At 46.8% G+C, this 19,066-nt stretch overlaps 1 protein-coding gene across 1 annotated transcript; it reads left to right on the forward strand.

Moving 5' to 3' along the window:
• Positions 1–14,067: 14,067 nt before the first annotated feature.
• Positions 14,068–17,495, forward strand: LOC139368766 (lens fiber major intrinsic protein-like). Its single transcript, XM_071108086.1, has 4 exons — positions 14,068–14,893; positions 15,347–15,511; positions 15,692–15,772; positions 15,952–17,495. The coding sequence occupies exons 1-4, from the start codon at positions 14,534–14,536 to the stop codon at positions 16,135–16,137; spliced, it is 792 nt and encodes a 263-aa protein (XP_070964187.1). The 5' UTR covers positions 14,068–14,533; the 3' UTR covers positions 16,138–17,495.
• Positions 17,496–19,066: the final 1,571 nt, after the last annotated feature.

Genomic DNA, 19,066 nt, shown 5'->3' on the forward strand with positions numbered 1-19,066 from the left:
AAGACAAGATATAACTAAATCAAATCAGATTTGATTGGTCGCATACACATGGTTAGCATGTGTATGTTATTGCGAGTGTAACGAAATACTTGTTCCGAGAGTGCAGCAATATCTGACATATAATCTAACAATTCCAGAACATCTACCTAATACACACACACATGGGGTGGCAGGGTAGCCTAGTGGTTAGAGTGTTGGTCTAGTAACCGGAAGGTTGCAAGTTCAAACCCCCAAGCTGACAAGGTACAAATCTGTCGTTCTGCCCCTGAACAGGCAGTTAACCTGTTCCTAGGCCGTCATTGAAAATAAGAATTTGTTCTTAACTGACTTGCCTAGTTAAATAAATATAAAATAAATAAACACATATGATATATAAATATATGGATGAGCAATGACAGAACAGTATATATGAGATGAGTAATGCAAGATATGTAAACAAAGTGATCCATTTATTAAAGTGGCCAATGATTTCAAGTCTGTATGTAGGCAGCAGCCCCTCTCTGTTAGTGATGGTTGTTTAACTGATGGCCTGTCTCTCGGTCTCAGCTTTGATGCACCTGTACTGACCTGGCCTTCTGGATGGTAGCGGGGTGAACAGAGAGTGGCTTGGATGGTTGTTGCACTCTACCTGTTCAAAATGACACTGCGTGAGGTGAAAAAATAAGCAAATTCCTTCCTTGTTATAGATCCATTTATGGAGGCTTTATTAATACATTAATACATTAATACATTTTTCATGAGCCCTACATAGATTCCTACTTTTCCTTTATCTTATTTTACCTGAAATGAACTAATGTTTGTCCAAGAGAACCAATTATGATTTACAATGACAGCCTTGTAAAGAGTGTGTGCTTGCAAGTGCATTGGTGTGTAAAAATAATGCTGGGTTTTACTACCTGTTGGCAAGAAGTGAATGGACATTATCAGACAATTAGTTAGTCAAGTGATGTTAATAACTTGAACCTTTGATTTTTATTTATTTATTTCACCTTTATTTAACCAGGTAGGATAGTTGAGAACAAGTTCTCATTTACAACTGCGACCTGGCCAAGATAAAGCATAGCAATGTGAACAGAAAACAACACAGAGTTACACATGGAGTAAACAATAAACAAATCAACAACACTGTAGAAAAAAAGAGTCTATATACATTTTGTGCAAAAGGCATGAGGAGGTAGGCAATAAATACCCTGTAGGCCATAGGAGGGAATAATTACAATTTAGCAGATTAACACTAGAGTGAACAATGATCAGATGATCATGTGCAAGTAGAGATACTGGTGTGCAAAAGAGCAGAAAAGTAAATAAATAAAAACAGTATGGGGATGAGGATGAGGTAGGTAAATTGGGTGGGCTATTTACAGATGGACTATGTACAGCTGCAGCGATTGGTTAGCTGCTCAGATAGCAGATGTTTAAAGTTGGTGAGGGAAATAAAAGTCTCCAACTTCAGCGATTTTTGCAATTCGTTCCAGTCACAGGCAGCAGAGAACTGGAAGGAAAGCCGGCCAAATGAGGTGTTGGCTTTAGGGATGATCAGTGAGATACACCTGCTGGAGCGCATGCTACGGGTGGGTGTTGCCATCGTGACCAGTGAACTGAGATAAGGCGGAGCTTTACCTAGTATGGACTTGTAGATGACCTGGAGCCAGTGGGTCTGGCGACGAATATGTAGTGAGGGCCAGCCGACTAGAGCATACAGGTCGCAGTGGTGGGTGGTATAAGGAGCTTTAGTAACAAAACGGATGGCACTGTGATAAACTGCATCTAGTTTGCTGAGTAGAGTATTGGAAGCTATTTTGTAGATGACATCGCCGAAGTCGAGGATCGGTAGGATAGTCAGTTTTACTAGGGTAAGTTTGGCGGCGTGAGTGAAGGAGGCTTTGTTGCGAAATAGAAAGCCAACTCTAGATTTGATTTTGGATTGGAGATGTTTGATATGAGTCTGGAAGGAGAGTTTACAGTCTAGCCAGACACCTAGATACTTATAGATGTCCACATATTCTAGGTCGGAACCATCCAGGGTGGTGATGCTAGTCGGGCGTGCGGGTGCAGGCAGCGAACTGTTGAAAAGCATGCATTTGGTTTTACTACCGTTTAAGAGCAGTTGGAGGCCATGGAAGGAGTGTTGTATGGCATTGAAGCTCGTTTGGAGGTTAGAGAGCACAGTGTCCAAGGAAGGGCCAGAAGTATACAGAATGGTGTGGTCTGCGTAGAGGTGGATCAGGGAATCGCCCGCAGCAAGAGCAACATCATTGATATATACAGATAAAAGAGTCGGCCCGAGAATTGAACCCTGTGGTATCCCCATAGAGACTGCCAGAGGACCGGACAACATGCCCTCCGATTTGACACACTGAACTCTGTCTGCAAAGTAGTTGTTGAACCAGGCAAGGTAGTCATTAGAAAAACCGAGGCTACTGAGTCTGCCGATAAGAATATGGTGATTGACAGAGTCGAAAGCCTTGGCCAGGTCGATGAAGACGGCTGCACAGTACTGTCTTTTATCGATGGCGGTTATGATATATTTTAGTACCTTGAGCGTGGCTGAGATGCACCCGTGACCGGCTCGGAAACCGGATTGCACAGCGGAGAAGGTACGGTGGGATTCGAGATGATCAGTGATCTGTTTGTTGACTTGGCTTTCGAAGACCTTAAATAGGAAGGGCAGGATGGATATAGGTCTGTAACAGTTTGGGTCCAGGGTGTCTCCCCCTTTGAAGAGGAGGATGATCGTGGCAGCTTTCCAATCCTTGGGGATCTCAGACGATACGAAAGAGAGGATGAACAGGCTGGTAACAGGGGTTGCGACAATGGCGGCAGATAGTTTCAGAAATAGAGGGTCCAGATTGACAAGCCCAGCTGATTTGTATGGGTCCAGGTTTTGCAACTCTTTCAGAACATCTGCTATCTGGATTTGGGTAAAGGAGAAGCTGGGGAGGCTTGGGCGAGTAGCTGCGGGTAGCTGTTGGCCGAGGTTGGAGTAGCCAGGAGGAAGGCATGGCCAGCCATTGAGAAATGCTTGTTGAAGCTTTCGATTATCATGGATTTATCGGTGGTGACCGTGTTACCTAGCCTCAGTGCAGTGGGCAGCTGGGAGGAGGTGCTCTTGTTCTCTATGGGCTTTACAGTGTCCCATAACTTTTTGGAGTTAGAGCTACAGGATGCAAATTTCTGCTTGAAAAAGCTGGCCTTTGCTTTCCTGACTGACTGCGTGTATTAGTTCCTGACTTCACTGAACAGTTGCATATCGCAGGGACTATTCGATGCTATTGCAGTCCGCCACAGAATGTTTTTGTGCTGGTCGAGGGCAGTCAGGTCTGGAGTGAACCAAGGGCTATATCTGTTCTTAGTTCTGCATTTTTTTGAACGGAGCATGCTTATCTAAGATGGTGAGGAAGTTACTTTTAAAGAATGACCAGGCATCCTCAACTGACGGGATGAGGTCAATATCCTTCCAGGATACCTGGGTCAGGTCGATTAGAAAGGCCTGCTCGCAGAAGTGTTTTAGGGAGCATTTGACTGTGATGAGGGGTGGTCGTTTTACCGCGGACCCCTAGCGGATACAGGCAATGAGGCAGTGATCGCTGAGATCCTGATTGAAGACAGCGGAGGTGTATTTGGAGGCCAAGTTGGTCAGGATAATGTCTATGAGGGTGCCCATGTTTACAGATTTAGGGTTGTACCTGGTGGGTTCCTTGATGATTTGTGTGAGATTGAGGGCATCTAGCTTAGATTGTAGGACTGCCGGGGTGTTAAGCTTATCCCAATTTGGGTCACCTAACAGAACAAACTCTGAAGCTAGATGGGGGGCGATCAATTAACAAATGGTGTCCAGGGCACAGCTGGGAGCTGAGGGGGGTCGGTAGCAGGCGGCAACAGTAAGATACTTATTTATGGAGAGATACATTTTTAAAATTAGAAGTTCGAACTGTTTGAGTATGGACCTGGAAAGTATGACAATACTTTGCAGGCTATCTCTGCAGTAGAATGCAACTCCTCCCCCTTTGGCAGTTCTATCTTGATGGAAAATGTTATAGTTGGGTATGGAAATCTCAGAATTTTTGGTGGCCTTCCTAAGCCAGGATTCAGACATGGCAAGGACATCAGGGTTGGCAGAGTGTGCTAAAGCAGTGAGTACAACTAACTTAGGGAGGAGGCTTCTGATGTTGACATGCATGAAACCAAGGCTTTTTCGATCACAGAAGTCAACAAATGAGGGTGCATGGGGACATGCAGGGCTTGGGTTTACCTCCACATCACCCAAGGAACAGAGGAGGAGTAGGATGAGGATGCGGCTAAAGACTATCAAAACTGGTCGCCTAGAGCGTTGGGGACAATGAATAAAAGGAGCAGATTTCTGGGCGTGGTAGAATATATTCAGGGCATAATGTACAGACAGGGGTATTGTGGGGTACGGGTACAGCGGAGGTAAGCCCAGGCACTGGGTGATGATAAGAGAGGTTGTATCTCTGGACATGCTGGTTATAATGGGTGAGGTCACTGCATGTGTGGGAGGTGGGACAAAGAAGGTATCAGAGGTATGAATAGTGGAACTAGGGGCTCCATTGTAAACTTAAACAATGATAACTAACCTGAATAACAGTATACAAGGCATATTGACATTTGAGAGAGACATGCAGCGATCAATGTGACACTGAGGTCTGGTTCAGACATTGATAATGATCAATCCACAGATTACTACCATAACTTGATTATAACCTGCTAGGCCATTTGATTTGGATAGTGTTGGTTAGAATACTAATAGAAGTAATATATTTCTATTCAAGACACAGGGTTTTATATGGTATTTACAATGGTAGTTGAATGCTAGATAAACATGTTCCTCTGTCCCCTTTCCCTGAGGAGTTGCGTAGTTGTGAGTTCTGGCGTGCCATGTTGGCCGAATTGCTGGGCTCCCTGGTGTTTGTGAGTGCTGTGCTGGGGGCCTCTGTGCCTGGCCCTGGAGAGGCCTCCATGGGGCTCCTCTACCTAGCCCTGGCCGCAGGCATGGTGGCTGTCACCCTGGGACACTGCTTTGTAGAGATCAGCTGGGCACAGGTGAACCCACTTTTATGGACTTGGTTGTGTGTCTGCATGCATGTGTGTGACTCTAAACTTTTGCCACAGAATTACTGTGAATTGATCACTATTATTTGTCTATTTTTATCTCTGCAGGCTGGACTTGATTCTGATTTGGCTCTCGCCTTCTCCAAAAAGAAGGTGACTCAATTACCACCCCATCGACGGGGGGATTGTGCGATAAATCTCCTGGTAGACGCTGCACTTCCCAGGAGTCACGTATATTGCTTGTCGCAAGCGGAGACGGCGGCTATGGAGACATATGTCTCTGAATCCCTGTGTCAGGGGTACATTCGGCCCTCCATTTCACCCGCCTCCTCGAGTTTATTTTTCGTGAAGAAGAAGGAGGGAGGTCTGCGCCCGTGCATTGACTATCGAGGTCGCAATCAAATCACGGTGAGGTACAGTTACCCGCTATCTCTCATCGCCACGGCGATTGAGTCAATGCACGGGGCGCGCTTCTTCACTAAACTGGATCTCAGGAGCGCTTACAACCTGGTGCGTATCCGGGAGGGGGACGAGTGGAAGATGGCGTTCAAGTACCACCTCAGGGCATTATGAGTACCTTGTCATGCCGTACAGGTTGATGAATGCTCCATTAGTCTTCCAATCCTTTGTAGACGAGATTTTCAGGGACCTGCACGGGCAGGGTGTAGTGGTGTATATCGATGACATTCTGATATACTCTGCTACACCTGCCGAGCATGTGTCCTTGGTGCACAGGGTACTTGGACGACTGTTGGAGCATGATCTGTATGTCAAGGCTGAGAAATGCCTGTTCTTCCAGCAGGCCGTCTCCTTCCTAGGGTATCGCATTTTCACATCAGGGGTGGAGATGGAGAGGGAACGCATTTCAGCCGTGCGTAATTGGCCGACTCCCACCACGGTAAAGGAGGTGCAGCGGTTTTTAGGGTTTGCCAATTACTACCGGAGATTTAGCTGTGGTTTTGGCCAGGTGGCTGCTCCAATTACCTCACTGCTGAAGGGGGTCCTGTACGTTTGCAGTGGTGCGCTGAGGCGGACAGGGCTTTTGGGCACCTAAGGGCTCTGTTTACCTCGGCTCCCGTGCTGGCCCATCCGGATCCCTCTTTGGCGTTCATAGTGGAGGTGGACGTGTCTGAGGCTGGGATAGGAGCCGTGCTCTCTCAGCGTTCGGGCACGACACCGAAGCTCCGCCCCTGTGCCTTCTTCTCGAAGAAGCTCAGCCCGGTGGAACGGAACTATGATGTGGGGGACTGGGAGCTGTTGGCTGTGGTTAAAGCTTTGAAGGCGTGGAGACATTGGCTTGAGGGGGCTAAACACCCTTTCCTCATCTGGACTGACCACCGCAACCTGGAGTACATCCGGGCAGCGAGGAGACATCCGGGCAGCGAAGAGACTCGTCAGGCAGGTTCCCAAAATGTTAAGGCAGGCACACTGTCCCGGCTGTATGACAAAGAGGAGTGGCTCATGGATCAGACTCCCATACTCCCGGCCTCCTGCCTGGTAATCAAATCAAATCAAATTTTATTTGTCACATACACATGGTTAGCAGATGTTAATGCGAGTGTAGCGAAATGCTTGTGCTTCTAGTTCCGACAATGCAGTAATAACCAACAAGTAATCTAACTAACAATTCCAAAACTACTGTCTTGTACACAGTGTAAGGGGATAAAGAATATGTACATAAGGATATATGAATGAGTGATGGTACAGAGCAGCATAGGCAAGATACAGTAGATGGTATCGAGTACAGTATATACATATGAGATGAGTATGTAAACAAAGTGGCATAGTTAAAGTGGCTAGTGATACATGTATTACATAAGGATACAGTCGATGATATAGAGTACAGTATATACGTATGCATATGAGATGAATAATGTAGGGTAAGTAACATTATATAAGGTAGCATTGTTTAAAGTGGCTAGTGACATATTTACATAATTTCCCATCAATTCCCATTATTAAAGTGGCTGGAGTTGAGTCAGTGTCAGTGTGTTGGCAGCAGCCACTCAATGTTAGTGGTGGCTGTTTAACAGTCTGATGGCCTTGAGATAGAAGCTGTTTTTCAGTCTCTCGGTCCCAGCTTTGATGCACCTGTACTGACCTCGCCTTCTGGATGATAGCGGGGTGAACAGGCAGTGGCTCGGGTGGTTGATGTCCTTGATGATCTTTATGGCCTTCCTGTGACATCGGGTGGTGTAGGTGTCCTGGAGGGCAGGTAGTTTGCCCCCAGTGATGCGTTGTGCAGACCTCACTACCCTCTGGAGAGCCTTACGGTTGAGGGCGGAGCAGTTGCCGTACCAGGCTGTGATACAGCCCGCCAGGATGCTCTCGATTGTGCATCTGTAGAAGTTTGTGAGTGCTTTTGGTGACAAGCCAAATTTCTTCAGCCTCCTGAGGTTGAAGAGGCGGTGCTGCGCCTTCTTCACAATGCTGTCTGTGTGAGTGGACCAATTCAGTTTGTCTGTGATGTGTATGCCGAGGAACTTAAAACTTGCTACCCTCTCCACTACTGTTCCATCGATGTGGATAGGGGGGTGTTCCCTCTGCTGTTTCCTGAAGTCCACAATCATCTCCTTAGTTTTGTTGACGTTGAGTGTGAGGTTATTTTCCTGACACCACACTCCGAGGGCCCTCACCTCCTCCCTGTAGGCTGTCTCGTCGTTGTTGGTAATCAAGCCTACCACTGTTGTGTCGTCCGCAAACTTGATGATTGAGTTGGAGGCGTGCGTGGCCACGCAGTCGTGGGTGAACAGGGAGTACAGGAGAGGGCTCAGAACGCACCCTTGTGGGGCCCCAGTGTTGAGGATCAGCGGGGAGGAGATGTTGTTGCCTACCCTCACCACCTGGGGGCAGCCCGTCAGGAAGTCCAGTACCCAGTTGCACAGGGCGGGGTCGAGACCCAGGGTCTCGAGCTTGATGACGAGCTTGGAGGGTACTATGGTGTTGAATGCCGAGCTGTAGTCAATGAACAGCATTCTCACATAGGTATTCCTCTTGTCCAGATGGGTTAGGGCGGTGTGCAGTGTGGTTGAGATTGCATCGTCTGTGGACCTATTTGGGCGGTAAGCAAATTGGAGTGGGTCTAGGGTGTCAGGTAGGGTGGAGGTGATATGGTCCTTGACTAGTCTCTCAAAGCACTTCATGATGACGGAAGTGAGTGCTACGGGGCGGTAGTCGTTTAGCTCAGTTACCTTAGCTTTCTTGGGAACAGGAACAATGGTGGCCCTCTTGAAGCATGTGGGAACAGCAGACTGGTATAGGGATTGATTGAATATGTCCGTAAACACACCGGCCAGCTGGTCTGCGCATGCTCTGAGGGCGCGGCTGGGGATGCCGTCTGGGCCTGCAGCCTTGCGAGGGTTAACACGTTTAAATGTCTTACTCACCTCGGCTGCAGTGAAGGAGAGACCGCATGTTTTCGTTGCAGGCCGTGTCAGTGGCACTGTATTGTCCTCAAAGCGGGCAAAAAAGTTATTTAGTCTGCCTGGGAGCAGGACATCCTGGTCCGTGACTGGGCTGGATTTCTTCCTGTAGTCCGTGATTGACTGTAGACCCTGCCACATGCCTCTTGTGTCTGAGCCGTTGAATTGAGATTCTACTTTGTCTCTGTACTGACGCTTAGCTTGTTTGGTAGCGTCGGTTGTGTGGGAGCTGGACGGACATTGAGCAGGCGCCGCTCCCCTTCAGTATCCCGTCGGGCATCTGTACGTTCTGTCTGCTGTCCGTGACCAGCTGATCTATTGGGCCCACACGTCACCCTCCTCTGGTCATCCGTCCGGGATCGGCCGGACGGTGCGCTGTCTGAGTGGAAAGTACTGGTGGCCTACCATGGAAAAGGACGTGAGGGTTTATGTTTCCTCCTGCTCGGTGTGCGCCCAGTCTAAGGCTCCTAGACACCTGTCCAGAGGTAAGCTACATCCCTTACCTGTTCCACAACGGCCTTGGTCACACCTGTCGGTGGATTCTCTAACCGATCTTCCTCCCTCACAGGGAAACACCACGATCCTGGTCGTTGTGGATCGTTTCTCTAAGTCCTGTCGTCTCCTCCCTCTGCCCGGTCTCCCTACGGCCCTACAGACTGCGGAGGCCTTGTTTACACACGTCTTCCAGCACTACGGTGTGCCTGAGGATATAGTGTCTGATCGAGGTCCCCAGTTCACTTCGAGAGTCTGGAGGGCGTTTATGGAACGTCTGGGGGTCTCGATCAGCCTCACCTCAGGTTTTCACCCTGAGAGTAATGGGCAGGTGGAGAGAGTGAACCAGGACGTGGGCAGGTTTCTGCGGTCTTCTTGCCAGGACCGCCCGGGGGAGTGGGCGGCGTTCTTGCCCTGGACCGAGATAGCGCAGAACTCGCTCCGCCACTCCTCCACTAACCTCTCCCCCTTTCAGTGCGTATTAGGGTACCAGCCGGTCATGGCGCCTTGGCATCAGAGTCAGACCGAAGCTCCTGCGGTGGATGACTGGTTCCAGCGCTCGGATGAGACATGGGAAGCCGACCATGTTCACCTCCAGCAGGCCGCGCTGGTCGTCACCGCAGTGAGGCCAACTGGCTCTCAACCCGAAACTTGCCCCTCCGTCTGCCCTGCCGGAAGCTGGGTCTGCGGTTTGTGGGGCCATTCAAAGTCCCGAAGAGAGTAAACAAGGTGTGTTACAGGTTACAGCTTCCACCCGATTACCGCATTAACCCCTCGTTCCATGTGTCTCTCCTCAGACCGGTGGTGGTTGGTCCGCTCCAGGAGTCTGAGGTGCGGGAGGTCCTTCCGCCTCCTCTGGACTTCGAGGGGGCCCCGGCGTACTCCATCCTTTCCATCCTTGATTCAAGGAGTTGGGCGGGGAGCCTTCAGTGGAGGAGAGGTGCTGGGTTCCGGTGGCGGACGTGTTGGACCCTGAAATGCTGTGGGAGTTCCACCGTCTCCAGCCGGATCGCCCGGCGCCTCGCCCTCTGGGTCGGTGTCGGCGAGCTGCTGGAGCCGTGCGCCAAGGGGGGGTATTGTCAGTAACCAAAAAAGTGTTTAACAAATCAAAATATATTTGAGATTCTTCAAATAGCCACCTTTTGCCTTGATGACAGCTTTGCATAAAATATAATATATATTTTGATTTGTTTAACACTTTTTTGTTTACTACATGATTCCACATGTGTTATTTCATAGTTTTGATGTCTTCACTATTATTCTACAATGTAGAAAATAGTAAAAATAAAGAAAAACCCTTGAATGAGTAGGTGTTCTAAAACTTTTGACTGGTATTGTATGTACAATTTTACATTGTGTGTCTGAGTGTGTATACACATTCACAGGTATCATTTGTCATGACTCTCCTGGGATTATCTGAAGGATCGGGTTACAGTGGGTCTGCTCTACAGCACGCACTCTCTCGTAGAGCGGGGAAGTCGGTTTTATGACAGTGGTAAATACCGAAACTTCTTTCCCCACTCTGCCAAAATGAAAATTGAGAATTTCTTTGTTACCACAGAGAAAGACTTTGCAGTACGGTAACCTCAAAATGTTGAATAATGTAACAATGTTTCTGTCACGGCTGGCTGAAGGACCAAGGTGCAGCATGATAACCGTACATTTTAACTTTATTTAAAAATGACGCCGACAAAACGAAGAACAAAAAAACAAACCGTGAAGCTTTGGGCTATGTGCCCTGAACAACTACAAAGTTAACGTCCCACAAAACGGGTGGGGGAAAAGGGTACCTAAGTATGGTTCTCAATCAGAGACAATGATAGACAGCTGCCTCTGATTGAGAACCACACCCGGCCAACCACCTAGAAATAGAAAATCACAGACTGTCCACCACAGACTGTCCACCACGTTGCACCACAGACTGTCCAGGAGTTGGCGGATGCTTTAGTCCGGGTCTGGGAGGAGATCCCTCAGGAGACCATCCGCCACCTCATCAGGAGCATGCCCAGGCGTTGTAGGGAGGTCATACAGGCACATGGAGGCCACACACACTACTGAGCCTCCTTTTGACTTGTTTTAAGGACATTACATCAAAGTTGGATCAGCCTGTAGTGTGGTTTTCCACTTTAATTTTGAGTGTGACTCCAAATCCAGACCTCCATGGGTTGATAAATTTGATTTCCATTGATAATTTGTGTGATTTTGTTGTAAGCACATTCAACTATGTAAAGAAAAAAGTATTTATTAAGAATATTTCATTCATTCAGATCTAGGATGTGTTATTTTAGTGTTCCCTTTATTTGTTTGAGCAGAGTATTTTATCATTACTCACCCTGTCTGTTAATGTTTTGAAATGCTAAAGAGGCCTACCCTAATCATTGACACACTCACACAGGCCATCTCCATGTATCTGAGGCTCTCTCACCTCAAAGCTCTGCAATTCTGCTATTCACTGTCAAATAGGTCATCAGATCAGTGCCCTCTAATGACACAGGAGTAAATAAGTTGTGGGAGCAGTACGGTTGCTAAAGTCCGGGAACTTTAAATAAATTCCCTATTTTTCAGTAGGATTTCCTACTTATTCTTTCCTGATTCCAGGAATCCTCCAGTTGAGATTGAAATAGGTAGTGGGATCAGCCTTTCACAGACTCACTCCCTACCCCCTCTAAATAGGTTGTTGGATCAGCCTTTTACAGACTCACTCACTTGCTCCTGGTTCGCCGTTGATAATGGCCCCACTTTCCAAGGGTGTATCAGAGGAATTGGGATATGCAAAAAAAAAACACTTCCAATTCACACATGCGTATTAATACACACTTGTATGTATGTGAACTAGGACAAATATAAGCATCCACCAAATTATTATTGTTATTAAAACAATACTGGGTTTGTAATGAGCAATTAGAGGAAACTACATTCATGTAAATATAGAGGGAAAACAGGAATTTGGGAGAATTATATATTTCATTTGCACCTTATTTTAGTATTTATTTACCTTGAATATATTTTTTAAATGTTTTACTTCAACATTTTACTCTCAATATGTTATATTAGTGAAAAGTGCTAATGTATGTTTCGTTGCAATTTTTCTTATGTTCATGTTTGTGTTGACTATATAAAGCTATGAATGTTGTAGAATAAACACTTCGCAATCATTATTGAAACATCATAACAATTTGTGCACACACACACACATATGTGCGTGCGCATAAATGCATGTGCGCACACACCATCTCATGCACACTCATGCACATATGCACCTTCAAACACACATGGATCTGCTCTTTCATCTATACACCCCCTTCCCCCCCCCCAACAAACAATAGAAAATAACTGCCTCGTGCCGCCAGCATTTTGCATTGTGTTTTTTCGGTGTATTAAAAAAAGTTAAAATGGTGAGATCAGCGTTCTCCATTCATGGCCCACTGCCCAGTGACGGCTTTGGACTGGTCAGCAATATGCTCCAGCGTTGGAGCTCAATAACCCCCGTTTCCCCTGTCCCCTGCCACTGTCCTACCCTGTCCCTCCCCTTGTCCTCAGCCCCATGAATGGATTGTTCAGGGCTTTGGCTGCTAGTGGGCCACCCTGCCTCTCACCCCTCCTGCCTGGCACACACACAATTCAAACCTCTGCCTATTCAATTCTCCACTGAGCAGGCCAGCACCTCCTAGAACGCTGAGAGAGAGAGAGAGAGAGAGAGAGAGAGAGAGAGAGAGAGAGAGAGAGAGAGAGAGAGAGAGAGAGAGAGAGAGAGAGAGAGAGAGAGAGAGAGAGAGAGAGAGAGAGAGAGAGAGAGAGAGAGAGAGAGAGAGAGAGAGAGAGAGAGAGAGAGAGAGAGAGAGAGAGAGAGAGAGAGAGAGAGAGAGAGATGCTTACTGTTAATTTAGTTTACTGTTAATTTGTATTGTTTATTTCACTTTTGTTTATTATCTACTTCACTTGCTTTGGCAATGTTAACATATGTTTCCCATGCCAATAAAGCCCTTAAATTGAATTGAAATTGAGAGAGAGAGAGTGAGAGCAAGAGAGAGAGAGCAAGACAGAGAGAGAGAGAGATGTGTCTAAGTGATACCTGACTGTTTTGTCAGGGCTACCCTTTACAATGCTGATATTTGTAATTAGTTCACAACTTAAATATTTATTTAGTGAAGTTTTGAAATGTATTTGTTTTCTACCACTTTGGAGCAGTAGTCAAAGTTTATATGTAAATATGCATGCCTCTGTACTGTGCTTTGGGTGTCAATGTCAAGTTAATTGCTTTAAAGAAGTGCCCTATGCTTCTATGTTATGCAGACATCTAAGGTCCCCATGTCATGCTCCCAGCTTCAATGTTTTGTTCATAGCCCTTAAGTAGTGCTCATAACCACTTACGTATGCTTAATACCTCTGTCAATAACACTGTTGGGATTTGAGCTCAGTGAATAGTGTGAGTGCAGTACCTTTGCCCCGTGGGAAGAATCTGCAAAAAACACATCTTATCAGTTGTGAATGATAACTACAAACATGTTTCTAAAAAACCAAGCGGTTCCACTGTTCACATGTGGCACACATGCTCGATGCTAAGACAATGGTTTCACAAGGTCAGGCATTTCTATTTATGAGTCAATTCCGCACACTGTTGGCTTAAGGCTCATCTGTCTGGGGCCCCCCTTGGATCACTGTGTGTGTGTGTGTTTGTGTGTGTTCTCCGCCATCAGCACTTGTTCCCATGGTTATCATGGTTATGATGTGTCAACAGATAACATACAGTGCATATGACACTATGAGACTAGACAAACTCCTCTCATCACTTCTGTGGGGTTGATCTCCACCCCTAGTTCTTATACTCACCCAGTCACTTGATCTTTCTTAATTGCCTCCTCCCTCTTGTGTCAATCTCACACTTTTCTCTTCCTCCCTTAAGGAAGAGAAAACGCTCCCTCTCTTCCCCTCTCTTCTGTTGTGGGAGGCAACAAAGAGGTTCAATTTGTTTGATTTGGGCCATTCTGTGTGTCCACCCCTGGGATTATGGCGTCACTGGGCCCTGGGGGGGGGGTTATAAAGCCCCCGGTGGGCCTTCTCCCCTCTGTCAGAGAGGCTAAAACGTCCCTAGGACAGTCCGTCTATTCCTGTCTCTACTCTAGAACCACCCCTCTAGCATCAATGCACATCTCCTCTTGACAACTATTCTGAGACACACACACACTTCCACACACACATACCTATGTTGCTACGGCAGGCGGCCAGTGGAGGCGAGCACAGCTGAGTTGATGTTTGACTGCCTTCGCGCCAACTTGAGATCGTCCCGTAGCTTAGAGCTAGATCTGTCTGGTGGATTCCTCTGTCAACTTTTTTAACTGTTTGTCTTCCAACTGATTGGCTAAGTAAGACAGCGTTTGGGTCAGCCCAGCAAACTGACCTCCAAAGGGATTAAAACATTTTTTTAAAGTGCAAACGAGCAGCAAGACTTTTAAAACGTACGCGCTTACCTTTTCTAGATTCACCTTGACAACTTTTATTTTGTGAGAAAAACATTTTCTGTTACAAGGAGCGTCCAGTGAACAGCCAGCATGTGGGAGTTCCGGTCCATGACGTTTTGGCGGGCAGTCTTCGCAGAGTTCTTCGGGACCATGTTCTTTGTGTTTTTCGGCATGGGTGCCGCGCTGCGCTGGACAACCGGACCCAACCACATTCTGCATGTGGCGCTGTGCTTCGGCTTGGCAGCTGCCACCATGATCCAGTCCATTGGTCACATTAGTGGCGGCCACATTAACCCGGCCGTCACCTTTGCCTACCTGGTGGGTTCCCAGATGTCCCTGTTCCGCGCTTTTTTCTACTGGGCTGCCCAGATCCTGGGGGCCGTGGCCGGGGCCGCTGTGCTCTATGGGGTCACCCCCAACAACATGAGGGGCAACATGGCTCTCAACACGGTAAGGCACCACCCACCCATCAAATAGCACCGGGCCTATTCCCTTTATGGTGCATTAAGGGTCCATATATATCAGCTCAAAGTAGCAAAACATTTTTTGGTAGGCTTCTTAATGCTAATGGGGATTTAGAATGGGTAGAGATGAAGAGGTATTAGGGAATCATCATGGAACCTACTGGTAACTACAGTTGCTGTGGTACAATGACCACAATACATGCCATCAGCGTTGTATAGAGCTGAGGCCATAGCGGTGAAGCCCCTGAACGTTTTACAGTTTGAGTTATGTGTTCCATCTTTGATTGCTGTCATGTCCTGTTACAGGCCTTTAAAGCCACAACTAATTGTATACATAATATACACTTAACTAGAGAGAGGACACACTTACTTTACAAAGTGAGTTGTTCACAAAGGACCTCAAGTCTGATGCACATTTTTCTCCTCTGGCCGTCTACAGCTGCAGCCTGGTATCAGCCTGGGCATGGGTACCACAGTGGAGGTGTTCCTGACCATGCAGCTAGTGATATGTATCTTTGCCGTGACAGATGAGAGGAGGAACGGACGCATGGGCTCTGCTGCCCTGTCCATCGGCTTCGCTGTCACCATCGGACACCTCATGGGGGTGAGCAACACACACACACTGACACTTACACACACTGGTAGGAGAAAACACACGCAATTCCCAAAACACTTATATCCTCATAGTGGAACACACACAAAAACAGACTTGCATTGTGTACAACAGAAATGTACTCTTTGCCAGTCTGTATTCTGAGCGCCCTATTGTCCTTCTCTGCTGTAGATGTACTACACCGGTGCTGGAATGAACCCTGCAAGGTCTTTCGCCCCCGCTGTGCTCTTCAGGAACTTTGTAAACCACTGGGTAGGAAACACACATACACCATAACGTAGAATTTGAAATATTTTGTACAAATATCAAATAATCATATCACAATGGAGGATTCTATGATCTTATGGTAATTAATAGTGTAGTCAATATACAACATTACATGTTGCTTGTGCCGTATCTTCATGATAAACTTTGTATGTGTGTTGTTTCAGGTGTACTGGGTGGGTCCCATGATAGGAGGTGCTTTGGGAGCTCTTCTGTACGATTTCATGCTGTTCCCCCGTATGCGTGGTCTATCTGAGCGCCTGGCCACACTGAAGGGCAGCCGACCCCCCGAGACGGAGACCCAGCAGGACAACCGTGGGGAGCCCATCGAGCTCAAGACACAAGCCCTATAAACCTGCCCATGTCTGGAGACAAGGGACAGGCCCTGTGTCCGCCAACCCCCACGCTGGCCCCATCCCATGAGCACATACACAGTCCCTCTCATTGACTCACTAACTAACACACAGGCACATGCAGATTCAGACATATATTGATGCACAAACTGTACACACACCCAGACACAGACAGGTTCACAACCTTCAACCTCAATATGCAACGAGACTCCTCTGCTTCCAACCTCACTCTGTATCCTGAACTGGACATGGTGTTTGATAGAGGTGACCAGTGCCTGCTCCAACAGTCCCACTACCTCCCCTCTCCTCCTCCTCAGCCACACAGAGTCTTCCCCTCACACACCCACACAGACTGAAGGACCAGACCTGTCAGCACAGAAGCATGTGAACCCTGTGTCTAGCAGGAAAACTAGGGGAGGGGTATGCAGGTAGGGGGTGAGGGTGAGGTATAGGTGGGTATGTAAGTATGGTCGGGGTAAGAGGTAAGGGTATAGGATAGAGGGTTGGGGTGTAGATGGGGTAAAGGGTTTGGGGTGAGAATAGAGGGGCAACACTCCAAGTTTTTAGTTGTATAGATTTGAGTCAGGCCTGAGCAACTCGAGTCCTCAGGGGCTTGATTGGTGTCACACTTTTGCCCCAGCCCCAGCTAACACATCTGACTCCAATAATGAAGATCTTCAGCTTGAATGCAATTAGTTTATATCAGCTGTGTTTGCTAGGGATGGGGAAAAGGGTGACACCACTCCGGCCCCATGGACTAGAATTGCCCAGGACTGAAACCAATGAAGATGGGCATGCTTTTTCATTATTTATCAGATTTTATCTCTACATTTTTTCAGTTTAATTTTGTTTTCTGCACTTAGACACAAAACGTGGATGTATGAAACCATTTGATTTGAGCAGGGTTTCATTTTTAAAATCACTTAATTTTATCTGTGTGTGTGTGTGTGTGTGTGTGTGTGTGTGTGTGTGTGTGTGTGTGTGTGTGTGTGTGTGTGTGTGTGTGTGTGTGTGTGTGTGTGTGTGTGTGTGTTTGATCGAGTTCGCAGATTTATTTAGTTTATTTTCATTACGCTCCTGTTTGTATCATGATTATGTTTCATAGCATTATCAATTTTTAAGACATTATCATTTTTCCTCCCTTCACTGTGGTATTTGCTATGATATTCATTTTTACACAAACCATCTGCTTTTGTGTTCAGAAAAAAAACACAATTCAAAGGAAAGGTATCCCAGACTGGACTGATTCTGTTCACTGCAAAAAGGCTGTGTAAGCGTTTCATTGAGTCTCCTTTTATGATTTGATCCTTAATGGGAGCACAAAGCTGTTTAAACCATATTTAAATTAAAAATAAATACAAAAACTTGATACAAAATGTGTGTCATGTTTAGTTTACTCCATTATTGGTTTCATGCATGTTAACATTAGAAGCCTCCCTACGCTTGTTTTATTCACTGCTTTAGCAAACTCTGCCAACCCCGGATGTCTTAGCCGTGTCTGAATCCTGGCTTAGGAAGACCACCAAAAACTCTGAAATTTCCATCTCTAACTATAACATTTTCCTCCAAGAGCTGTGCCCTGGACACCATATGTGAATTGATTGCCCCCCATCTATCTTCAGAGCTCGTGCTACTAGGTGACCTAAACTGGGACATGCTTAACACCCCGGCCATCCTACAATCTAAGCTTGATGCCCTCAATCTCTCACAAATTATCAATGAACCTACCAGGTACAACCCCAAATCCGTAAACCCAGGCACCCTCATAGATATCATCCTGAACAACTTGCCCTCCAAATACACCTCTGCTGTTTTCAACCAAGATCTCAGCGATCACTGCCTCATTGCCTGCATCCGTAATGGGTCTGCAGTCAAACGACCACCCCTCATCACTGTCAAACGCTCCCTAAAACACTTCGGCAAGCAGGCCTAATCGACCTGGCAGGGGTATCCTGGAATGATATTTACCTCATCCCGTCAGTAGAGGATGCCTGGTTATTCCTTAAAAGTGCCTTCCTCACCATCTTAAATGAGCATGCTCCATTACATTTTTTTTTAACCAGGAACAGATATAGCTCTTGGTTCACTCCAGACCTGACTGCCCTTGACCAGCACAAAAACATCCTGTGGCGTACTGCATTAGCATCGAACAGTCCCCGTGATATGCAACTTTTCAGGGAAGTTAGGAACCAAAATACATTGTCAGTTAGGAAAGCAAAGGCTAGCTTTTCAAACAGAAATGTGCATCCTGTAGCACAAACTCAAAAAAGTTCTGGGACACTAAAGTCCATGGAGAATAAGAGCACCTCCTCCCAGCTGCCCACTGCACTGAGGCTAGGAAACACTGTCACCACCGATAAATCCACTATAATTGAGAATTTCAATAAGCATTTTTCTACGGCTGGCCATGCTTTCCACCTGGCTACCCCTACCCCGATCAACAGTCCTCCACCCCCCACAGTAACTCGCCAAAGCCTCCCCCATTTCTCCCAAAGCCTCCCCCATTTCTCCTTCACCCAAATCCAGATAGCTGATGTTCTGAAAGAGTTACAAAATCTGGACCTCTACAAATCACCCAGGCTAGACAATCTGGACCCTCTCTTTCTAAAATTATCTGTCAACATTTTTGCAGGCCCTATTACTAGCCTGTTCAACCTCTCTTTCGTATCGTCTGAGATTCCTAAAGATTGGAAAGCTGCCGCATTCATCCCCCTCTTCAAAGGGGGAGACACTCTAGACCCAAACTGCTACAGACCTATATCTATCCTACCCTGCCTTTCTAAGGTCTTCGAAAGCCAAGTTAACAAACAGATTACCGACCATTTCGAATCCCACCGTACCTTCTCCACTACGCAATCTGGTTTCAGAGCTGGTCATGGGTGCACCTCAGCCACGCTCAAGGTCCTAAACGATATCATAACCGCCATTG

This window comes from Oncorhynchus clarkii, chromosome 16 (genome assembly GCF_045791955.1).
Source record: "Oncorhynchus clarkii lewisi isolate Uvic-CL-2024 chromosome 16, UVic_Ocla_1.0, whole genome shotgun sequence".
Taxonomy (NCBI): domain Eukaryota; kingdom Metazoa; phylum Chordata; class Actinopteri; order Salmoniformes; family Salmonidae; genus Oncorhynchus; species Oncorhynchus clarkii.

What these genes read in the sequence shown, in the direction of transcription:
- LOC139368766 (XM_071108086.1), top strand. Translation starts at nt 14,534, where the DNA reads ATGTGGGAGTTCCGGTCCATGACGTTTTGGCGGGCAGTCTTCGCAGAG. An exon ending in GCAACATGGCTCTCAACACG is followed by an intron (nt 14,894 to 15,346) that starts GTAAGGCACCAC and finishes GGCCGTCTACAG; the next exon opens with CTGCAGCCTGGTATCAGCCT. An exon ending in GGAACTTTGTAAACCACTGG is followed by an intron (nt 15,773 to 15,951) that starts GTAGGAAACACA and finishes GTGTTGTTTCAG; the next exon opens with GTGTACTGGGTGGGTCCCAT.